This window comes from Bos grunniens, chromosome 22, assembly GCF_055505025.1.
Source record: "Bos grunniens cultivar Pamir isolate PY7600 chromosome 22, Bosgru_T2T1.0, whole genome shotgun sequence".
NCBI classification, from domain to species: Eukaryota; Metazoa; Chordata; class Mammalia; order Artiodactyla; family Bovidae; genus Bos; species Bos grunniens.
The window spans coordinates 38135658-38154521 of NC_141186.1; the positions used below are offsets into that span (position 1 = coordinate 38135658).

At 40.9% G+C, this 18864-nt stretch overlaps 1 protein-coding gene across 3 annotated transcripts in view; it reads right to left on the minus strand.

The window, feature by feature from the left end:
• SNTN (sentan, cilia apical structure protein) overlaps positions 1 to 9043 on the minus strand; it is a 46476-nt gene extending 37433 nt beyond the window's left edge. For all 3 annotated transcript variants that reach the window (XR_015151424.1, XR_015151423.1, XM_086367061.1), the window contains exons 1-2: positions 8850 to 9043; positions 7071 to 7105 (exon numbers count right to left, since the gene is read on the minus strand). Coding sequence is in view for 1 of the 3 variants with exons in the window: in XM_086367061.1 (XP_086223187.1) it covers positions 7071 to 7105; positions 8850 to 9028 (214 nt within the window). In the remaining 2 variants the exon portion in view is untranslated. The remainder of the gene's footprint in view (positions 1 to 7070; positions 7106 to 8849) is intronic.
• Positions 9044 to 18864: the final 9821 nt, after the last annotated feature.

The window sequence follows — 18864 nt, forward strand, 5'->3', positions numbered from 1 at the left end:
ATGCAAGCTCCTGAGGCCACAGATCACATTTTTTAAAAATCACTATACTCCCAGTGACCAGCAAAAATGCCTGCTATGTAGTTGTTGCTCAGTCGCTAAGTCATGTTCAACTCTTTGTAATCCCATGGACTGCAGCACGCCAGGCTTCCCCATCCTTCACTATCTCTCAGAGTTTGCTCAAACTCCATTGCATTGGTGATGCCATCCAACAATCTCATCCTCTGTTGCCCCCTCCTCCTCCTGCCTTCAATCTTTCCTAGCATCATTGTCTTTTCCAATGGGTCGGCTCTTCGCATCAGGTGGCCAAAGTATTGGAGCTTCAGCTTCAGCATCAGTTCAGTTCAGTTCAGTCGCTCAGTCATGTCTGACTCTTTGCAACCCCATGGAATGTAGCACACCAGGCCTCCCTGTCCATCACCAACTCCTGGAGTTTACTCAAACTCATGTCCATCGAGTCAGTGATACCATCCAACCATCTCATCCTCTGTCATTCCCTTCTCCTTCTGCCCTCAATCTTTCCCAGCATCAAGGTCTTTTCAAATAAGTCAGTTCTTCGAATCAGGTGGCCAAAGTATTGGAGTTTCAGCTTCAGCATCGGTCCTTCCAATTAATATCCTTTATATATTTTTATATTTCTTTAGGATTGACTGGTTTGATCTTGTTACAGTCCAAGGGACTCTCAAAAGTCTTCTCTGCAGGTGCCATTAAACACTGTTGAATGAATGAACAGGAAGAAATGAAGAGAAAAACAAAATCCAATAGCTTTCTGCCCAGGTAATGTGCAACAATTGTGGATTCAAAGAAAGATGATCAGTCTGAACACTGACTTCTGTATGGAGCACTTACTGTGTTCCTGGTAATTTCTGAGCTGCTCAGACACAATCAGAAGTGGCCTCTGCCCTCATTGATCTCATAATCTAGTGGGAGAAGAAACAGTAATCAAGAGGATAATGGATGCATACATATGGGTTTGCTTTATATATATATTTTTTGATAATTGTTTCTCTATATACACATATATGATGCGCATTTACAACACATGATGTATGAGGCAAAGAAGGTAAAAAGACAGAAAAAAATGAAAATGACAGAGTGGATCTGGGAGAAAAAGTACTGATATATATAGGTGGTCTTGGAGGCATCTCTAGGTAGATTATTATTTAAGCTAAGACTAATATGAGAGGAAGGACCTGTCAATAAAGGGTGGAATGGATCAGCCTGAGATAAGGGTGGTGTTCAGAGTCCAGGCTCAGGAAGCCCCATATGTGAAGGCTCAGGTCAGGAGTATGGCACACTGGAGGAGCTGAAAGAACAGTTGTGACTGGAGTCTAGAAGCTGAAAGTGTTTGATTAGAAAAGTGGGTAGGGGCTAGACCATGCTGAACTCCTAGGTGATGGAAAGGAATCAGGATTTTCTTCAATGGTTAAAGAGAAGGCATTGAAAATTTTAGGTTTTTTTTTTTTTTCCGGTTAAAGTTAAATGGAAGGACAACAGTTAAGAGGAATGGGTGTAGGGAAAGCGTGTGTGGACCTTCTCAGTTTTTACTGTATCTCTGAACAGAACTCAGACCAAATGGTGAGGCTACAATTTCTGTCCATAAACATCTGCCAAAGCATTCTAAATCAAGGTGTTGGCCTCAACTGCAGAATATCTTGGATATTTACAGTTTTTGGCTATTATAAATAAAGCTTGTAAGAACATTTGTATGCAAGTTTCTATATAGATATGATTTCTACTTCCTTGGAAAAAATGCCCAAGAATACAATTGCTGGGTTATACAATAGGCCCATTTCTTGTTTTTAAGAACCATAAACTGTTTTCCATAGTGGCTATACCATTTTACAGGCCAATGGGCTTCCCTGGTAGCTCAGATGGTAAAGAATCCACCTGCAATGTTGGGAGACCTGGCCTTGATCCCTGGGTTGGGAAGATCCCCTGGAGAATCCCCATGGACAGAGGAGTCTGGTGGTCTATATATAACGCATGTGGTCACAAAGAGTCAGACAAAACGGAGCGACTGAGCACACACACAGCAGTGTATGAGAGATCCAGCTTTCCTTTATCTTGGCCAGCATTCAGGGTTGTCACTATTTACTATTTTAGCCATGCTGATATGTGCATAGTGACATCTCACTGTGGTTTTAAATTGTATTTCCTAATGGCTAATGATGCTGAACGTCTTTTCATGTGCTTATTTGCCATCTGTATATCTTCCTCAGTGAAACATTTATCTGTTCAGATCTGTTCATGGATTTTACTCACTTTCTAAATGAATTAAAACCTTTTTTTTTGAGGTTGGAGAGTTTTAAATGTTTCAGGACACAAGTCTTTTTTAGGATATGTGATATGCAAATATTTTCTCCCTGTCATTATATTGTTTTTATTCTCCAATGGAGTCTTTTGTGAAGAAGTTTTTTCATTTTTATCAAGACAAATTTATCAATTTTTCCTCTTATGAAAGATTTTTGCCCTAGGTATAATTAAACAGTGTATAATTTTGTGTTCTACGTTTAAATCCATGATCCATGTTCAGTTAATTTGTGTGTAAGATATGAGACTTGGGTAGCGGTGTATTTTTGTAACCTGTGGATGACCAATTGTTTCAGTACCAACTCTTAAATTAAAACTCTATCCTTACTTTGTTGAATTATTTTTGCATTTTGGTCGACAATCAGTTGAGCATATTAGCGTGAGTCAATTTCTAGGTCCCTTATTCTGTTTCACTTAACTATGTATTTATTCCTCTGTCAGCCTCATACTATTTTGATTCCTGTAGCTATCTTGTAAGCCTTGACACTGAAGATTCCTCCCACTGTCTTCTCTTCCAAAATTATTTTGGCTATTTTAGGGCTTTCTCTTTTTCACATAAAGTTTAGAATAAGCTTATCTGTTTTCTAAAAAACCTGAATATTGTGGTATTTCATTGAACTTAGAGAGCAACTTGGGGAGAACTGATATCTTCATGTGGTTGACACTTCCAACCCATGAACACAGTATGTCTTTCCATTCATTATACCATTTTATAGATGAAGACAGGATCTGATCTTGCTGAGGATACACGACCAAGTGACAGGGCTTGGATCTGATTTCATGTTGAAAACATAAGCTTCGTGAAGACAGGGATGTTTTGCCTGTGGAATCTTCAGCACTCAGAGAAGTGCCTAGCATACAGGAAGTGCTTCACAAATATTTATTCAATAAATGTCTGTGGAATCTGTATCCTCAGCCTCTTCTGCCTTGATTTCCTCTTTGGCTTCTGATCCTCAGTCTCATTCTGACCTACGGCTTCTGTCTGCTCATCCAGTGGCTGGCCCTTCATCTAGCCTACTATTCCAGCCTCAGAAAGTTCTCTGTGTCTTTGGGCTCTATGTTGAGCTCGTTCTCCTCCTATCCTTATTCACCTCTTCCCTTCACTTCTGCCACATCTTGAAACCCGTATTTAAAACTCAGATTGTCCTCAGTTACCCAAGATTTTCCTGCTCATCAACACACAAAGGAGATGGCATATTTCTTGTAGCTCATGTCTGCATTTCCTCAGCAGAGGTGTATGTGTTTGAGTGGGTGGGGAGCTGGATGATGGTAACCTTGAATTTAAGTGGCTAAAAAATAAACTCTGTGTATAAATAGTCTTATTTTTAACAAACAAATTGTTTAGAGGAAATATCTGAATTCCTTAAGAGGTAAATATCCCTTCTGTAATTTTTGCCAGTTGAGTTTTTTATTAATAACTCATAATAACTAGAGAGGGCTTTAAAACGAGCTGTTCTACTGGGTCTGAGACTTCCCAGGGGACACAATAACCTCTTCCTCTCCTGAATGTGCCCTTCTGGCAGGCAGTGGGTGAATTTCCAAGCTGTGAGTGAGCTTGAAAATAATGATGGGCACTTTTCTTGTTTACTATGTGCCAGATGTCTTTCTAACATAATCTTATTTAATGCTTTGTAAGCCAGAAAGGTAGGTGCTATTTGCGTCTCAATTTTGCTTATTGGACACTGACACATGGAGAGATTAAGAATCTAAGGTCACACTGCTCAGGAGTGGCAGGGGCAAGATTTCAAAGTCTGTCTGCCTTCAAAGGCCACAGAAAGATCTGCCAGTTTGGAATAAGTCCTTCTAAGAGCATCGCCACAGAGAGTGTGGAAACCAGACACTTCCCAATCCTCTGATGAAGTTCAGGTCTGCCTGCATTTGAGAGGGAGACTCCATCTGGAGTAGCCCACTTCTTTCCCTTCTCCTCCATTCTTTTAAACACAGCATGGATTTCCCCCTAACTGCAAAATAACATATGCTTGTGGTAAAAACAGAACAAGAAAAACATTAAAAATAAAAGATAACAAGGCGCTCCAGTTATCCTACCAATACTGGTGATACTTTGCAAGGCGTTCTGGTTTCCTGTTTTTATGGTTGAGTTCTTTCCTTAGTAATACTCAGCATGTTGCCTCCTGATTCCTGTCCTGTCTGCCTCACGGAGTTGTGAGCGAATATGTGAAAGCATATTGTGAAGGGTGAAGTGCTATTCAAAATGCAAAGGCTCGACGTTTGTTTTTTAGCGTCTTTTATCAGCTCTTGCCTTTGGAGTGGAGGTGGTGGAGAGGGTGTTAAACCAGGCACGCATGTCCATCTCTCCGGTTAGTTTCTATCTCACTTTTTACCCTTTAATGATACTAATCTGCCCATAGTTTCTTATAACCCTATCTTTCCAACAAGTTCTTACTGCCAGGCTCTGTTCTAGTTCTGGGGAGAGAGGAGTAAGCAATATTAAAAGAACAATCCTGGAGTTTGAGTTCTGAAGGACAATAGTAATGAATGATTATGAATTCCATGCTCTATACGCCAGCCACTCCTTTATGGGACCTATATGATTTGACTCATTTAATCTTTACATCTGTCCATCCTCTCAGGTGGCCCCAGTATCATCTCTGCTTTATACATGTGGAAACTGAAGCACAGAGAGGTTAAGCAGCTTGCTCAGGTCACACAGCAGTCTGGCCCCTCACCATGATGCATACAGTCTCTAGACGTTGTTTTCCAGGCAGTGTATTCTCAAACCCTGGAATTGGGCTACATGCCCCTCCTTTGCGCTCTACTTCCCTAAACATAAACTTGTCTGAACCCTCACATTGAAACACTCTGTTCATCGGTCTCAATTTCCTTCTACATCAGTGCTGTCCAAAAGACATATAATACAAGCCCCAATTATAATTAAAAATTTTCTAAGTAGCTGCATTAGAAACATTACAATAGAACAGATAAAATTAGTTTTAAAATATATTATTTAACCCAATATGTCAAAATATAACTTCAGCCTGTGATCAACATGAACAAAGTATTCAGATGTTACACTTTTTTCCCTACTAAGTCTCTTACATCTGATATGTATTTTACACTTATAGCACACTTCTATTCAAACTAATTGCATTGCAAGTGTCCCATATCCAGGTGGCTAGTGGGTATCATATTGGACAGTGCAGCTTTAGAGTATATGTTCCCTGAGGGCAGTCATTGCATCTTATTTATCTTTGCATTCATTCCCAGGCCCTAGCATGTTGTAGGCCTTAGCACATGTGTGCTGGACTGAACTGACTTGAACTTGAGAACCATCCCTGCCTCTTTAGCCTCAGCTGCTCTGGAATGTGGAACCCTAAACATGAAATATTTCATTTAGTGAGTTCCTGATATTTTAGTGTAGTAGAAACACAACTCTCATTTCTACAAGGGGTCAGAATGACCTTAGTTTAGAACTCCTACTATTATTTTGCAAATGAAGAAGATCTACAGGAGAAAAGTGGCTTGTTTAAGTTTGCATCAGTTGTATATGGGAGAACCAAAAACTGATCTCTGTTCTTTTCTTGCCAGATCAATAGTTTTCCCAATACTCAAGCACTTCTCAAATTTTCGCCTCTAAATCTATTTTGGATGCTAGAGGCAAATATGTGTTCAACTGTCATTCCATCTACCTCCCCCAAAAGGTCAAGGGCATAAGTAGCAGGAAGAGAAAATGTGGATTGGTGCTGACTTCTATTCCATGATCTAGCCCTGTCTTATTTCCCCGAATAAAACTTAAAATTACCAATGAATAAAACAAATTCTGGCAAGATGAACCCTATTTATCCTGTGTTTTCTTAAAGCATGAGAATAAATGTGACCCAATGGTCTAATGTAAGGAGTCTGATACTAGGAATGATGTGTGTGTATGTGTGTGTATGTGTGTGAGTGTGTGTTGGAGGGCAGTGTGGATGATAGAATTATGATCCCCCCTCAATCTCCCAGAGCGGGTTGTTATGTGAGAAATGTCAAGTACATTCATCATGTCATGGACATGATATTTTGTCACTGACAATTATCAAAGTGCCTGAAGTTGTGAAACAGAAATCATGGATAACTTGTGCTACAATGGTGTAAAAACAATATTTTTGTCAAGATGAAGATTTATTTAAATAAAAATATTAAGTGTCTCCTTTGGAAAAATAGAACAGCCATCTAAGAGGGAAAATAACTACAATATAGTGGGATCCAGCTGTATTTGTTATTCTGTAAACAAGCCACATGTTTTGGAATAAGATAATGATCCAACTCTATGAATGCATCTTTTCTTTCATTGTTATTTCCATGACAATATTGTTCTCTCTAAAGATAGTTTACCGATAAAGTGAAATTCTAAAGGCAAATGTTTACACCTCAGGAGTTTGGCACACTATATTTTGCTCAATCAACAGAGGCAGTTGGGGATTGACTTTGTCCTGAGTACCACTGAACATTCATGCATCAGAGGCTGATGGTCTTGCTCTGGACACACTGCGGACGCCACCTATGGAGGGCCATGTGGCCACGTGGGATGAACACTAAATTAGGAGTCAGGGATCCATGTACCTATTATAGCTCAGCCTTTAAATTTGGGTGAGTTAATTCCTGTCACTGGACCTCAGTTCCCAAATGTTTAAAAAGGACATTATAAATGTTTCATGCTTTATCTGTAAGTTTTCTTATATCACTGCCCTATTATTTTTAACCCTTGGCATGCTCTCTTGGTAGAGAAGCAACACATACATCTCCATCACCCCAGGCCTTACCTTTTATTGAAGCCAGCTGTTTGGATATTGAAATGCTGCCAACAAAACAAAAGAAACATAATGATTCAGGGAGCTTGGGTATTGATATCAGCATCAAAAGTAAGGTAATACAATGATTTAAAGATTATTTTCAGTAAATTTGCACTGAATATTCTGACGAAGCACCTGCCTGTCTTTCAAAATCCTTTCTCCCCTGTCACATGGTTAAGAAGTACTTGGCGATGGCTGGCCTACATAGCCTAGTCTTTTGTGTAGTCTTGTAAACATGTGAGCAAATGCCCTCTGATGGAAAAAGAGAACTGACCACCTTCTATTCAGGCTCTTCTGTGCCCTTTCCTGTTTCTAGCCAATTAACACAGAAATTATCAGGCGCACCTTGGAAGCCTCATCTTGAAGCCACATCAGCCTGGGGCCCTACATGGTGGCATGGAGTAAAACTGCCACAGACTTGGAATCCCTACTCTGAACAGTCACATGAAAAAGAAAAAAATATATATAACTTCTTTTCTGTAAAACTTAAGGGTTTGAAAGGAATTTGGCAGTAAGTAGTCAAGAGACTGTGACCCTTGGGGCCTCAATTTTCTGACTTATAAAGTTAGGAAGCTGGACTCTAATATCCTGGAATTTTTATGGTCTTCTCTACGAGATACTCTTCTTTTTTTTATAATTTATTTTACTGTGGAGAATTTTTAAAGTCTTTATTGAATTGGTTATAATATCATTTCTATTTTATGTTTTGGTTTTTTGGGCCACAAGACTTGTGGGCTTTTAGCCCCCTGAGCACGGGTCAAACTGGCACCCCCTGCATTGAAAGGCAAAGTCTCAACCACTGGACCACTAGAGAAGACCCTCCAAGATTTTCTACTCTTGATTTTCTAAAAACTCTGCACCATCATTATCCCCTTCATAAGATATGTGACCTTCATTCTATGTATACTTTGTACAACATACACTTGCAATATGGCTCGTGTTGTTATTATTTTTTTTTTTGTCAAGATCTCCTCCATAAGTCTGTGCTGCTGCTGCTGCTGCTGCTAAGTCGCTTCAGTTATGTCCGACCTTATGCGACCCCATAGATGGCAGCCCACCAGGCTCCCCCGTCCCTGGGATTCTCCAGGCAAGAATACTGGAGTGGGTTGCCATTTCCTCCTCCAATGCGTGAAAGTGAAAAGTGAAAGTGAAGTCGCTCAGTCGTGTCTGACTCTTAGCGACCCCATGGACTGCAGCCCACCAGGCTCCTCCGTCCATGGGGTTTTCCAGGCAAGAGTACTGGAGTAGGGTGCCATTGCCTTCTGAGGCCCTTGAAAACAAGAGTTCTGCAGATTCTCCATATCTTCTACCCTTGGCCCTGTGGAATACCTAGCACCTATTAAGTGTTCAAAATTTTTTTCAACCAAAGTGGGTTCCCTAAGGGAATTACATAAGGAAGATATTTTTTCATTTATTACCCATAATTCTATATATTTGAATGATCTGAAATCATTTCCTTCTCTCATGGATACTTGAAACAATATGTCATACAGCAAAATCATTACCAGTTTTGATTTACGAATGTTTTCCAAGAGGCAATCAAAGACATGTGTTAATTTTATCACCTTTTCAGTTTGCAATCAACACTGCAAATTTGTTCTCTTTAATTTTCCAACTCAATTTACAGATGTATTGAAGTGGGTAATAAGCACCACGCTTGCACGATCTTGGCTACCACATCATGGACATAACTCTTTGGAAATATACCTGCAAGCCTAAGTGAAACTCAATAAAGCAGAGTCAACTGACCTTTTGGGCATGTTCTTAGATGCTAAAGTAGATGATAGGGCTGCAGGAGGATTGGGCTCCCCTTCCAAGCGGAGTGCTTGGTCCTGAGTACTGTGCACGCAGCCACACATACTCTGGTCTCCTGTTGTGTGTTGGCCCTTCCTAAGCAACAGTTGCTTGGCCACTGTCGCCAGTGTCATTCACTCCATGACAACTAAACAGTGGCTCCTGTAGAAGAGCTGTATTCTATTGTTTATTTGTTGACAGACATTAAACCATGCATGCAGTCAACAAATATTTGAGTGCCTGCAGTGGGCCAGCCACCCTGCAAGGTCCTGGGGACCCAATAATGAGAAAATTCAGACATGGATCTTGATCTCAGGGAGCTTAGTGGGAAAGACTGATATTAACCAGGTAACACACAAGAAGTCACACATATGACATTACTGTGCATCTGGGATTCTGTGAGATTGGCATCAGTCAGGAAAGTCAGGGAGGCAGCCCTGAGGAATTGATGGTTGATGCCAAGTAGGAGTGAGGAGGAGGACATGGTAACTCACTCCAGTATTTTGGCCTGGAGAATCCCCATAGACAGAGTTGGACACGACTGAGCGACTAAGTACAGCACAAGTAGGAGTGAAGTAGGTGAAAGGGCAGGGGATCCGCGCTATAGACAGACGGGGGAGCCTGTGCTAAACCCATTGGCAGGAACCATGGTGGTGATCCGGAAGGACTGAACAAATGCCACAGTGGCTGTACCAAAGAAGCTGACAGGGAGAGAGGCTCCAGGTAAGGATGAAGAGAAGGCATGGTTGCTAGATTACATAGGAAGTGACAGATTACGGTAGGGAATTTTCACCTTATGTCAAGAGACTAGGAAACCTTTTGTGAGCTTTAAGCAAAGAAGCTGATAAATTTAGATTTACATTTTGGACACATCATTCTGGCTTCATTGTGCATAATGGTTTAGAGAAACGAACAAAGTCAATTCAGGAAGCTCAGTAGGAAGGCTATTTCACTTGTGTTAGCTTAGAGCTCCTTCTGTAAAAGCTGGGGGATGTCAACTCAGTCAAATGAATCTGGGTCAGGGAAGACATGACCAGCAATTACTGAGATCACTGGTAAGTTGATGGGTGAGAGGAGTTAGATCTCAAAAGAGGCTAAGAATAGTCATTATTACGGCTTCCACTTGGCTCCAGGGACACTGCTGTCATTACTGCATCACTAGTCACTGCTCCACCATATGGCCATGCCACTCACTCACTGCCTGTTTCTCGTTATGGTTTTTTTTTTCTCTCTTGTTCCTCTGCTGCTGCTGCTGCTGCTAAGTTGCTTCAGTCATGTCTGACTCTGTGCGACCCCATAGACAGCAGCCCACCAGGCTTCCCCGTCCCTGGGATTCTCCAAGCAAGAACACTGGAGTGGGTTGCCATTTCCTTCTCCAGTGCATGAAAGTGAAAAGTGAAAGTGAAGTTGCTCAGTCGTGTCCAACTCTTTGCAACCCCATGGACTGCAGCTCCGTCTGTGGGATTTTCCAGGCAAGAGTATTGGAGTGGGGTGCCATTGCCTTCTCCGCTTGTTCCCTCTACCTCTTGACTAATTTCCTTAGCATTTTTCAATTAAAGAGCGGAGGGAGAGAGAGTTTGATTGGCTTCCCTGATTACTGCTGCCCATGCTGGTCAGAGTTTTAATGCCAGCCTGCTCCATTGGTTGTCAGTTAACCTATGCAATTAGCTCCATTGGTTTAGGTGATGACCCCACGCCAGCTTCACTGCCCACATTAAAACAGACAGCTGGTTTCCTCAGCAGAGAGCTCTGAGAAGGTTTCTGAGAATCTGGATTTGTAGCACACACGCTGGAAGATTCTGACGTGGACTGTATTGGAGAACTGTTGGCAGTGGTTTAGAAAGAGACTCTAGAACAGTTTGAATTCCGACTCTGCCACTTACCAGCTGTGTTACCTGGGATACGATCTTTCAGATGGCTAAGTCTATCTCCTCATTTGTAAAATAATACTTACCTTCTGGACAGAGCAGTGTCTGATACATGAGGAACAATCCATAAATAATAGTCACAGAGAAGATGGCATGAAGATGATGTGTCATCATGGTCCTGGCAGGACCAGAGACACCCATGAAGGGATGCCTTGGTTAGGAAGATAAACATGGGTATCGAGGCACCCAGAGACTAGAAACAACGGGAGGCTTACCACACTTATCTTACAGGGGCAAAGAGAGGAACACAGGATGATGGAGCCGAGGCAGAGCCAGAATCCTGGAGCAGGGGCCATTGGACAGAATGCTTGGTTGAAGGGAGGCAGCCATGGCTGCAAATCAGGCAAAGCAGGGAGAGAACGGGGAAGAAATATTCCGCCCCCCGCCCCCCCCGCCCCCCCCACTCCACTCTCTCATCTCCAGCCTCTGTCTCCCAGTGACCAAACCAATCAGGAAACCAGTAGGAAGGAAGCCTGGAAGGTGGAGTCTGAGGAATTAGCTTCCTGGGAGCAGAGAGAAGGGCAGAGACTGGAATAGGAGGGAAGGGCAAATGAATGGGCAAGAAGCATGATGACAATGACCATGGTAATGGTGCTGATGGGGGCCAAATACTGGGAATCAGGCTTATTGATAACTTTCTTCTTGGGACTGAATCAAACTTAGGATTCTCAAAACGAACAAAACATAGCAGTATCTACAGACAGTTCAGGTGATAAGATACCTTCTTTCCTTGACTCGAATCTCACAATATCGTGGAGCATTTAGGCTATTTGCACATAGTGTCAAAACATCTGGAGAAAAAAAACATTTACAAAACTTCCCATGGCCAGTTGGACCCTCTGACATACAAGGATGGCATTTGAGTGTGTGGAAGTAGGTACAGCTCGAAGAAAGGAAAAGTGTGGCTGGTAAGCAGGAGTTTGACAAACGACTCCATGAGGACTTAATGAGTGGCGCACCAGACCACCTGCCTGATGGCTATGGCCACGGGGCTCAGCGGCTGGGTCAGCAGATCAGCAGTTTATAAATGGTGCTGATGTTTGGTAAACTCCCTGAGTGAGAAAAAATGTAATCACAGGAGAGTGTTGTTTTTTTTGTTTTTTTAAACCAGGTTTGCTCTCACACTTTGTTCCATTCTCCTGTTCCTTATTGAGCCCCAATTAAATAGGAAGTCATGGAAGTCAGGTTCTAAGACATTTGCCTTGGATGGTTCAGCTTATGGTCTTTTCAGGGGGTCACTTCTTCACTGGGGGCTCTGGAAGTTCAGCAACTCCAGGGATTACATTCTGTGGAGTTTCAGAACCTCTTGGAGCACACACATTTTTTATTCAGGTGTGCGTTTTCCTGGCTGAACGGGCTGCTAGAGTCCCTGAGTCTCATAATCACTGTAAAAGTCATGACAATAAGCAAATGCCCCAGGGTGGTCATTGCTGTTGCCGTTTTGAAAAGAACCCAAAGCCTCACTCCAGGAAGAGCAGTGTGTGGGACCTTAATTTCTCACTTAGTTAATGTGACTGTTAAAATTTGTGTAGTGAGTAACTGGTATTGCCTTAAGTGTGTGATAAATACATTTTTTATCCTCAATCACCGTTAGGAATAGGAATTGTCATCATTTATAAGTGACAGAATTGAAGCTTAGAGGGGTTAAATGACTTGTCCAAAATCCTCTGGTTAATAAATGGATGGGCTTAGATTCAAACTTAAGGCAGGAGGGTTTCAATCTTGATGTTCTTTTTATTATATCATGTTGCCTCTCACTGTATTATTTCATCATTAATGTTAGAGCTGCAGATCTTATTTCCTGAGCTGACACCCAACTCTCTATAAATCCTATAAGACATATTACCAGAATTTTCTAGCACATATTAGCTTCTTTCTCTCTGTATCCCCAAAGCTCAGTTTACCTCTATTCAAATGTCTCTAATGGTCTTTGTAATTAGTTGATGTTTCTCCTCCTCACTAAATGCATCTCTTAGAACGTTCTTTGGCAGATTATGGCTTGCATTGTGCAGTGCCTTACATGGATGAGGAGATCAGGGCTTGCTGAGAGCACACAGCTAATAAGAACTGGAATCATGCTCCCCATCACGCTTCCCTGGACAGGGACTATGTCTTAATTATCTTTGTATCTACCTCTCAGGGTCTAGTATCGTGTTCAGGAAATGTTTATGAAATTGGACATCTCTTGATGACTGTGTGACCCAGAATCTGGAATGTGATGTCTGCTGGGGAAAGCAGCAGTACCAGGTATCTGGTACTGGGAGGTCCACAGTGTTACTTGCTCCCTCCTTGCTTCATTCTCAGGAACCTGAGAATCAAATGAAATCCCCAGGGAGAGGGTGTCAAGCCCACTGAAAGAAAAAGTGACAAAGACAGAGTGTGTTTTGCACTTAGGCAAATTAGGCCCTTAAAAATGATTCATCAGTGTATATCACAATGTGTCCAACTGATGAGTATCTGGGTTGTTTCCAGTCTTGGACCATTATAAATAAAGCTGCCATAAACATTTTTATAAGAGTATTTTTGTGCACATACACTCTCATTCCTCCAGGTATATGAGTGGAATTCCTAGTCATAGGGTAGATTATGTTTAATTTTCTTAGAAACTACCCAATACTTTTCCAAAGAAATTGTTTCCTTTTATACTTCCACCACCAAGAGTTTTGGTTTTTCTACATCCTCAACAACACCTGGCATAGCCAGTCTTTTTAAAATTTATTTCTTTCGCAACTTTCAATTTGCATTTCCTTGATGACTAATAATACTGAGTGCTTACTGGCTACTGGGTTTTCTTCTTTGGAATACTACTCATTAATAAAAAGAGAACAAACTACAAATATGCACAAGAACCACATACTGAATAAAGAAGCAAGACACAAAAAGAACATATATGCTGTAGGATTCCATTTGTATGACGCTCAAGAACAAGAAAAACAAATCTATGGTGACAGAAGTTAAAATATATGCGTGGGGGAGTGGGAGGCACAAACTAATGGCAGTAAGACTGGCTCAAGGATGTGCTGTACAACAGGGGGAATATAGCCGAGATTTTGTAATAACTATAAATGTAAAGTGGCCTTTAAAAATTATACAAAATTAACTATAATAATTATAATAATTAATACTATATTATTATAACATAATAATTAATTACTACAATAATATAATGATTAATAAATAATAATTAATATTATTAAATATTTATTATTTAAAAATTATTTAAATTTATTATTTAAAAATTTATTAAATAAATAATATAATAATTAAATGGTAATTAATGATTAAATGGTAATTATAATTAAAATTATACAAAAATATAAAAGTTAAAAAATAGATAACTGTTTATTTAAAACATAAAATAGTGGCTATCCTCTGAAAGGGACAGTGATTGTGAAATAGCTTGAGGGGACTTTCAGGGATAATGAAATTATTTAATATCTTGATCTGGGAGGGAGTCACCTGGCTGTATACATAAATAAAATTCTACTCTAATAACGTTCATTAAAATGTTTGGTAAATGAGTTATTCGAGAAAGATGAAGTTCAGGAGACTTGGATTGCCTCTGTTTGCAGCCACTATTGAGAAAGGCATTGATGGTACTCTTTATTCACACACCACTGCGGTCCCCCCAGCTAAGGGAACATTGGCATTGAGTGCTGGTGCTCAGCTCTTATCTTCGAGCACTGTCACTTCTCCCACTAGGCAAGAATACTTTCATTCTTAAGAACTTACTCCTTCAACTAAATGTGTCATCAATTCTGTTAGTAAAGATGCTCCTTTCCTTTTCAATAGGAACTTGATGGGAATAATTTAGTTTACTGAGTTCTTCTTCAATTTTGTTGTCACAAACTCTGTTAAATAAACTACAGAGTTAGGCCCCGGGCACTGGGATAACAGATATTGATTTTTTTTCAAGGCCTAATCCAATTCTGTTATTCTATAGCTAGCTCTGTTCTTTTTTCTGCAGTAAAAGGAGACCAGCAACTTACTTTCTTTCCTGCTGAGACAGTGTGTTATGTAACCAGGCAATAGCAATCTAACTTTGAGATGGAAAAATCATTGCAGCCTTTGACACCCTCCTTTTTCTTGGTTGAATTTGCCAAGCTGGTACAAAAAAACTGAGAGACCTACTTCTATAGCCAGATCTTCTTTTGTTAGCCATAATTATAGACAAGAAACACAGGTGGTTCTGCTATTAATTTTACATTCCATCTCTGTACTCTATCATTTAATGAGTCTTTACTATGTTGTTGATATGGTGCAAGGTACATTTTTATTTATTTTAAAATTTAATCTATCTCACTTATTTCTTTAAAAAATGTTACTGCAGTATAGCTGCTCTACAATGTTGTGCTAGTTTTTGATGTACAGCAAAGTGAATTAGCTGTGTATACATATATCCCCTCTTTTTTTGGATTTCCTTCCCATTTAGTCACCACAGAGCACTGAGTAGAGTCTCCTGTGCTCTACAGTAGGTTCTCATTAGTTATCTACGGAGGTATGTTTTTATTTTATAAAATTATGGTAAAATGCACTAACATAAAATTCACCATGTTAATAATTTACAACGTACAGTTTAGTGGCACTAAGCGTATTTACATTCTTATGCAACCGGCACCACCATCCATCTCCAGAACTCTTTTCATCTTGCAACATGAAACTCTCCCCCTTGAGCAATAACTGCCCACTCCCCCTTTCCCTCACTGTAAGTATATACCACCTCTCATTTACCCATCCACCCACCAGTGGATGCTTGAGGGGCTTCTCCCTTTCGGCTGTTGTGAATAATGCTGCTTTGAATATGGTGTACAAATACATGCCTGAATCCTCGTTTTCAACTGTTTAGGGATTTATAACCAGGAGGGAAATTGCTGGGGCACATGGTAATCCCATGTTCAGTTCTTTGAGAAGCCACCAAACTCTTTCTGAGGAAATACCATACTGGTTTTCACAACAGCCGCACCATTTTACGTTTTTACCAACAGTGCACAAGCGTTTCTATTGTCCACATCATTGCCAATACTTTCTTTTCTCCTCCCTCCCCACATTTTTTTTTGATAGTAGTCATTTTAATGGAGTTTATCTCATTGTGGTTTCAGTTTGCATTTCCTTAAGTACGTGATGTTAAATGCCTTTTCATGTGTCTATTGGGCATTTGCATATTTTCTTAGAAGTATTTATTCTAGTTCTTTGCTTAATTTTAAGTCGGGTGGTTGTTGTCTTTCTCTCTCTCTCTCTTTTTGCATTGTAGGAAAGCTGTGTATATACTCATATCTTCATAATAATATGGAATAGAAGTGTCATTAACTTACCTTTATAACTAAGCACCGTGCAATACACACAGAAAAATTAACTTGCAATTCATTCCCCAAATATTTACTGAGCCCTAAAGGTTTGTCTAGTCAAGGCTATGGTTTTTCCTGTGGTCATGTATGGATGTGAGAGTTGGACTGTGAAGAAGGCTGAGCGCCGAAGAATTGATGCTTTTGAACTGTGGTGTTGGAGAAGACTCTTGAGAGTCCCTTGGACTGCAAGGAGATCCAACCAGTCCATTCTGAAGGAGATCAGCCCTGGGATTTCTTTGGAAGGAATGATGCTAAAGCTGAAACTCCAGTACTTTGGCCGCCTCATGCGAAGAGTTGACTCATTGGAAAAGACTGATGCTGGGAGGGATTGGGGGCAGGAGGAGAAGGGGACGACAGAAGATGAGATGGCTGGATGGCATCACCAACTCGATGGATGTGAGTCTGAGTGAACTCCAGGAGTTGGTGATGGACAGGGAGGCCTGGCGTGCTGCGATTCATGGGGTCGCAAAGAGTCGGACAAGACTGAGCGACTGATCTGATCTGTTAGTCTGACACTATTAAAAGTAATGAAGACACAAGAGTGAAAAAACATAACAAAGAGCCCTGCCCTCCTAACAGCACACATTCTAGTAGGGAAACACACAATAAATAAGATAAAAATGTCAAATACAGAATACATGATGTTTAGAGAGCTTCCTTTAACTCTTTTTCAAAGCCGATCTGCTGGCAACAAATTCTCTTAGTAGGCAAGGGGAGGGCGCCTCAGGACTACCAGGTGAGGCACAAGCCCAGGGTTCCTACACTGTCTCAACCAGCACCACGGCAGGTAAGAGGAGTTATTACAGCCTGTGGAGGATCAAGGTCCTGGCCTACTCCTCAGCGTCCTCTGACATCCCCTGATGCGGTGGTTGGGGACCCTCATTACAGCCTGGAGAGGGAGTGAGTCTAAGGTCATCACTTGATCTTTGTTGGTGTGGGTGTGAGTGGGGCATAGTTGTAATGGTGCCTGGCTGCAGAATAATAGTTATCTTCTAAATGTTTTCTGTTGGGCTAGGCTGTCTTTTCCCTGTCCCTTTGTGTATAGAGAGGGTAAGCTTTAGTTGGGGCTCTTATTATCTGTGCCCTTGGTGTTTTGGGTGGGTGGCACCTAGCGTGGGATATATGAGGGAAAAAGAAACCCTAGGGAATTCGGTGGCTTGTGGTTTGTGTCCTGAAGTCCCTCACAGTCTCTGTTCTGTCCATTTATTAGACTTGTTTGTTTTATGTATAATGTCCAGGGTTTTCAGTTGTGCTAAGCAGGAGGATTCGGGAAGATATGTCTACTCTATCCTTCCAGAAATGGAAGTCCCTGAGTAATTTTAGAAACATTAGCTGATTTTAATACTTGCAGTCTAATTATGAACAGGCTCAGAGTGGTTAAGTAACTTGCCGAAGGATCCTGTTCTTGGACTTGAAACCTACAGTTTACACACCCTCCCCATGCTTCCCAGCCTATAGTGGCACCCACACTGATGGAATTCCGTGCATTCTGGTCAGTATCCCTGCTGTTTCCACATACTGTGTAGATGGTTCCTCATTTATCTTGCCCGTTTAATAACTTTTATATCTATATTTTGTTAACTTTTTTTTTTTGTATGTCCATGCTGTTGCAATCTCATAATGGTCTGCGTTGAGATGGTCCTATCTTTCTAATGGGACCTTGCCACTAAACCTTCATGCTGACAGCCAGCACACACTCCCGCAGATGGGGAGAGATTCAAGCGTCCTGAAAGTACTATTAGTACATAGCAGAATTTGACCCTCATATGCTATATATTTTACATGATATCTTTTTGGTTTGTTTTCAATCAAATGGTTCTTTTGGATTTGTTATCCAGAAGCCAGCAGGCACTGGGGACCCTAGACTGCTGACAGTACAAGGGGCTCCCTTGTCAGACTCTTTTCTTCTCTTTGGCTGGTCACTGTTGGCAAAACCACATGAAAAAAAAAAAAAAAAAAAGTGTGGCTTTGCTATGGGCCTGGCTGGTGAAGCTGCCAGCAGATGGCTTAAAACATTTAACTGCTTGTCCTGATGTAGTGGAAATTGAATTTCAGAATAAGAATGCTAGACATTTTATTGGTCTGGGCTTTAATTATCTTACAATGTAATGGGAGAAAAAGCGAGAGCCTTTCATTTTCCACTGACGACTGTCATTTTGCAGACCTTTCTGATGTGTGCTTAAGGTTGGGGAGGGGGGATTGGTTCTGGTGGCACTGGAGCAGTCTGTGGCCCCCACATGAATAAAACATGCCAGGTAATTGCTGTGATGTGGCTGACACACACATGTAAAATCAATGCTTATTATCCTGTCAATTAACACAGATTTTAATTAAACAAGATTTTAAGCTCTGTGATTGTTGGAAATCCCTCACTGATGAAGAGGGTCTCTAATCTCTTTGGTTAATCCTCGGGTTCTTAATTTAGGATTTTAATGCCCACAGGGGGAAGAAATCAGGCGAGAAGGCTCAGCTCCAGAAAATATGTTTCAAGAGGTTTGACAGAAAGACTGAAGGATTGTTCACCCTGAAGATGAAATGCTTGCTTGCATTTTCCTGAGATGGTAGCTTATGTGAGGAAAAGGCTGGCTTTTGAAGTCATCTCAAAGTGTTTAATGATATACATTCAAACTTTTAACTTATTTTGGAATAAGTATCACATTTTCAGGCTTTAAACTAAACATATCAAGGCATATAGTG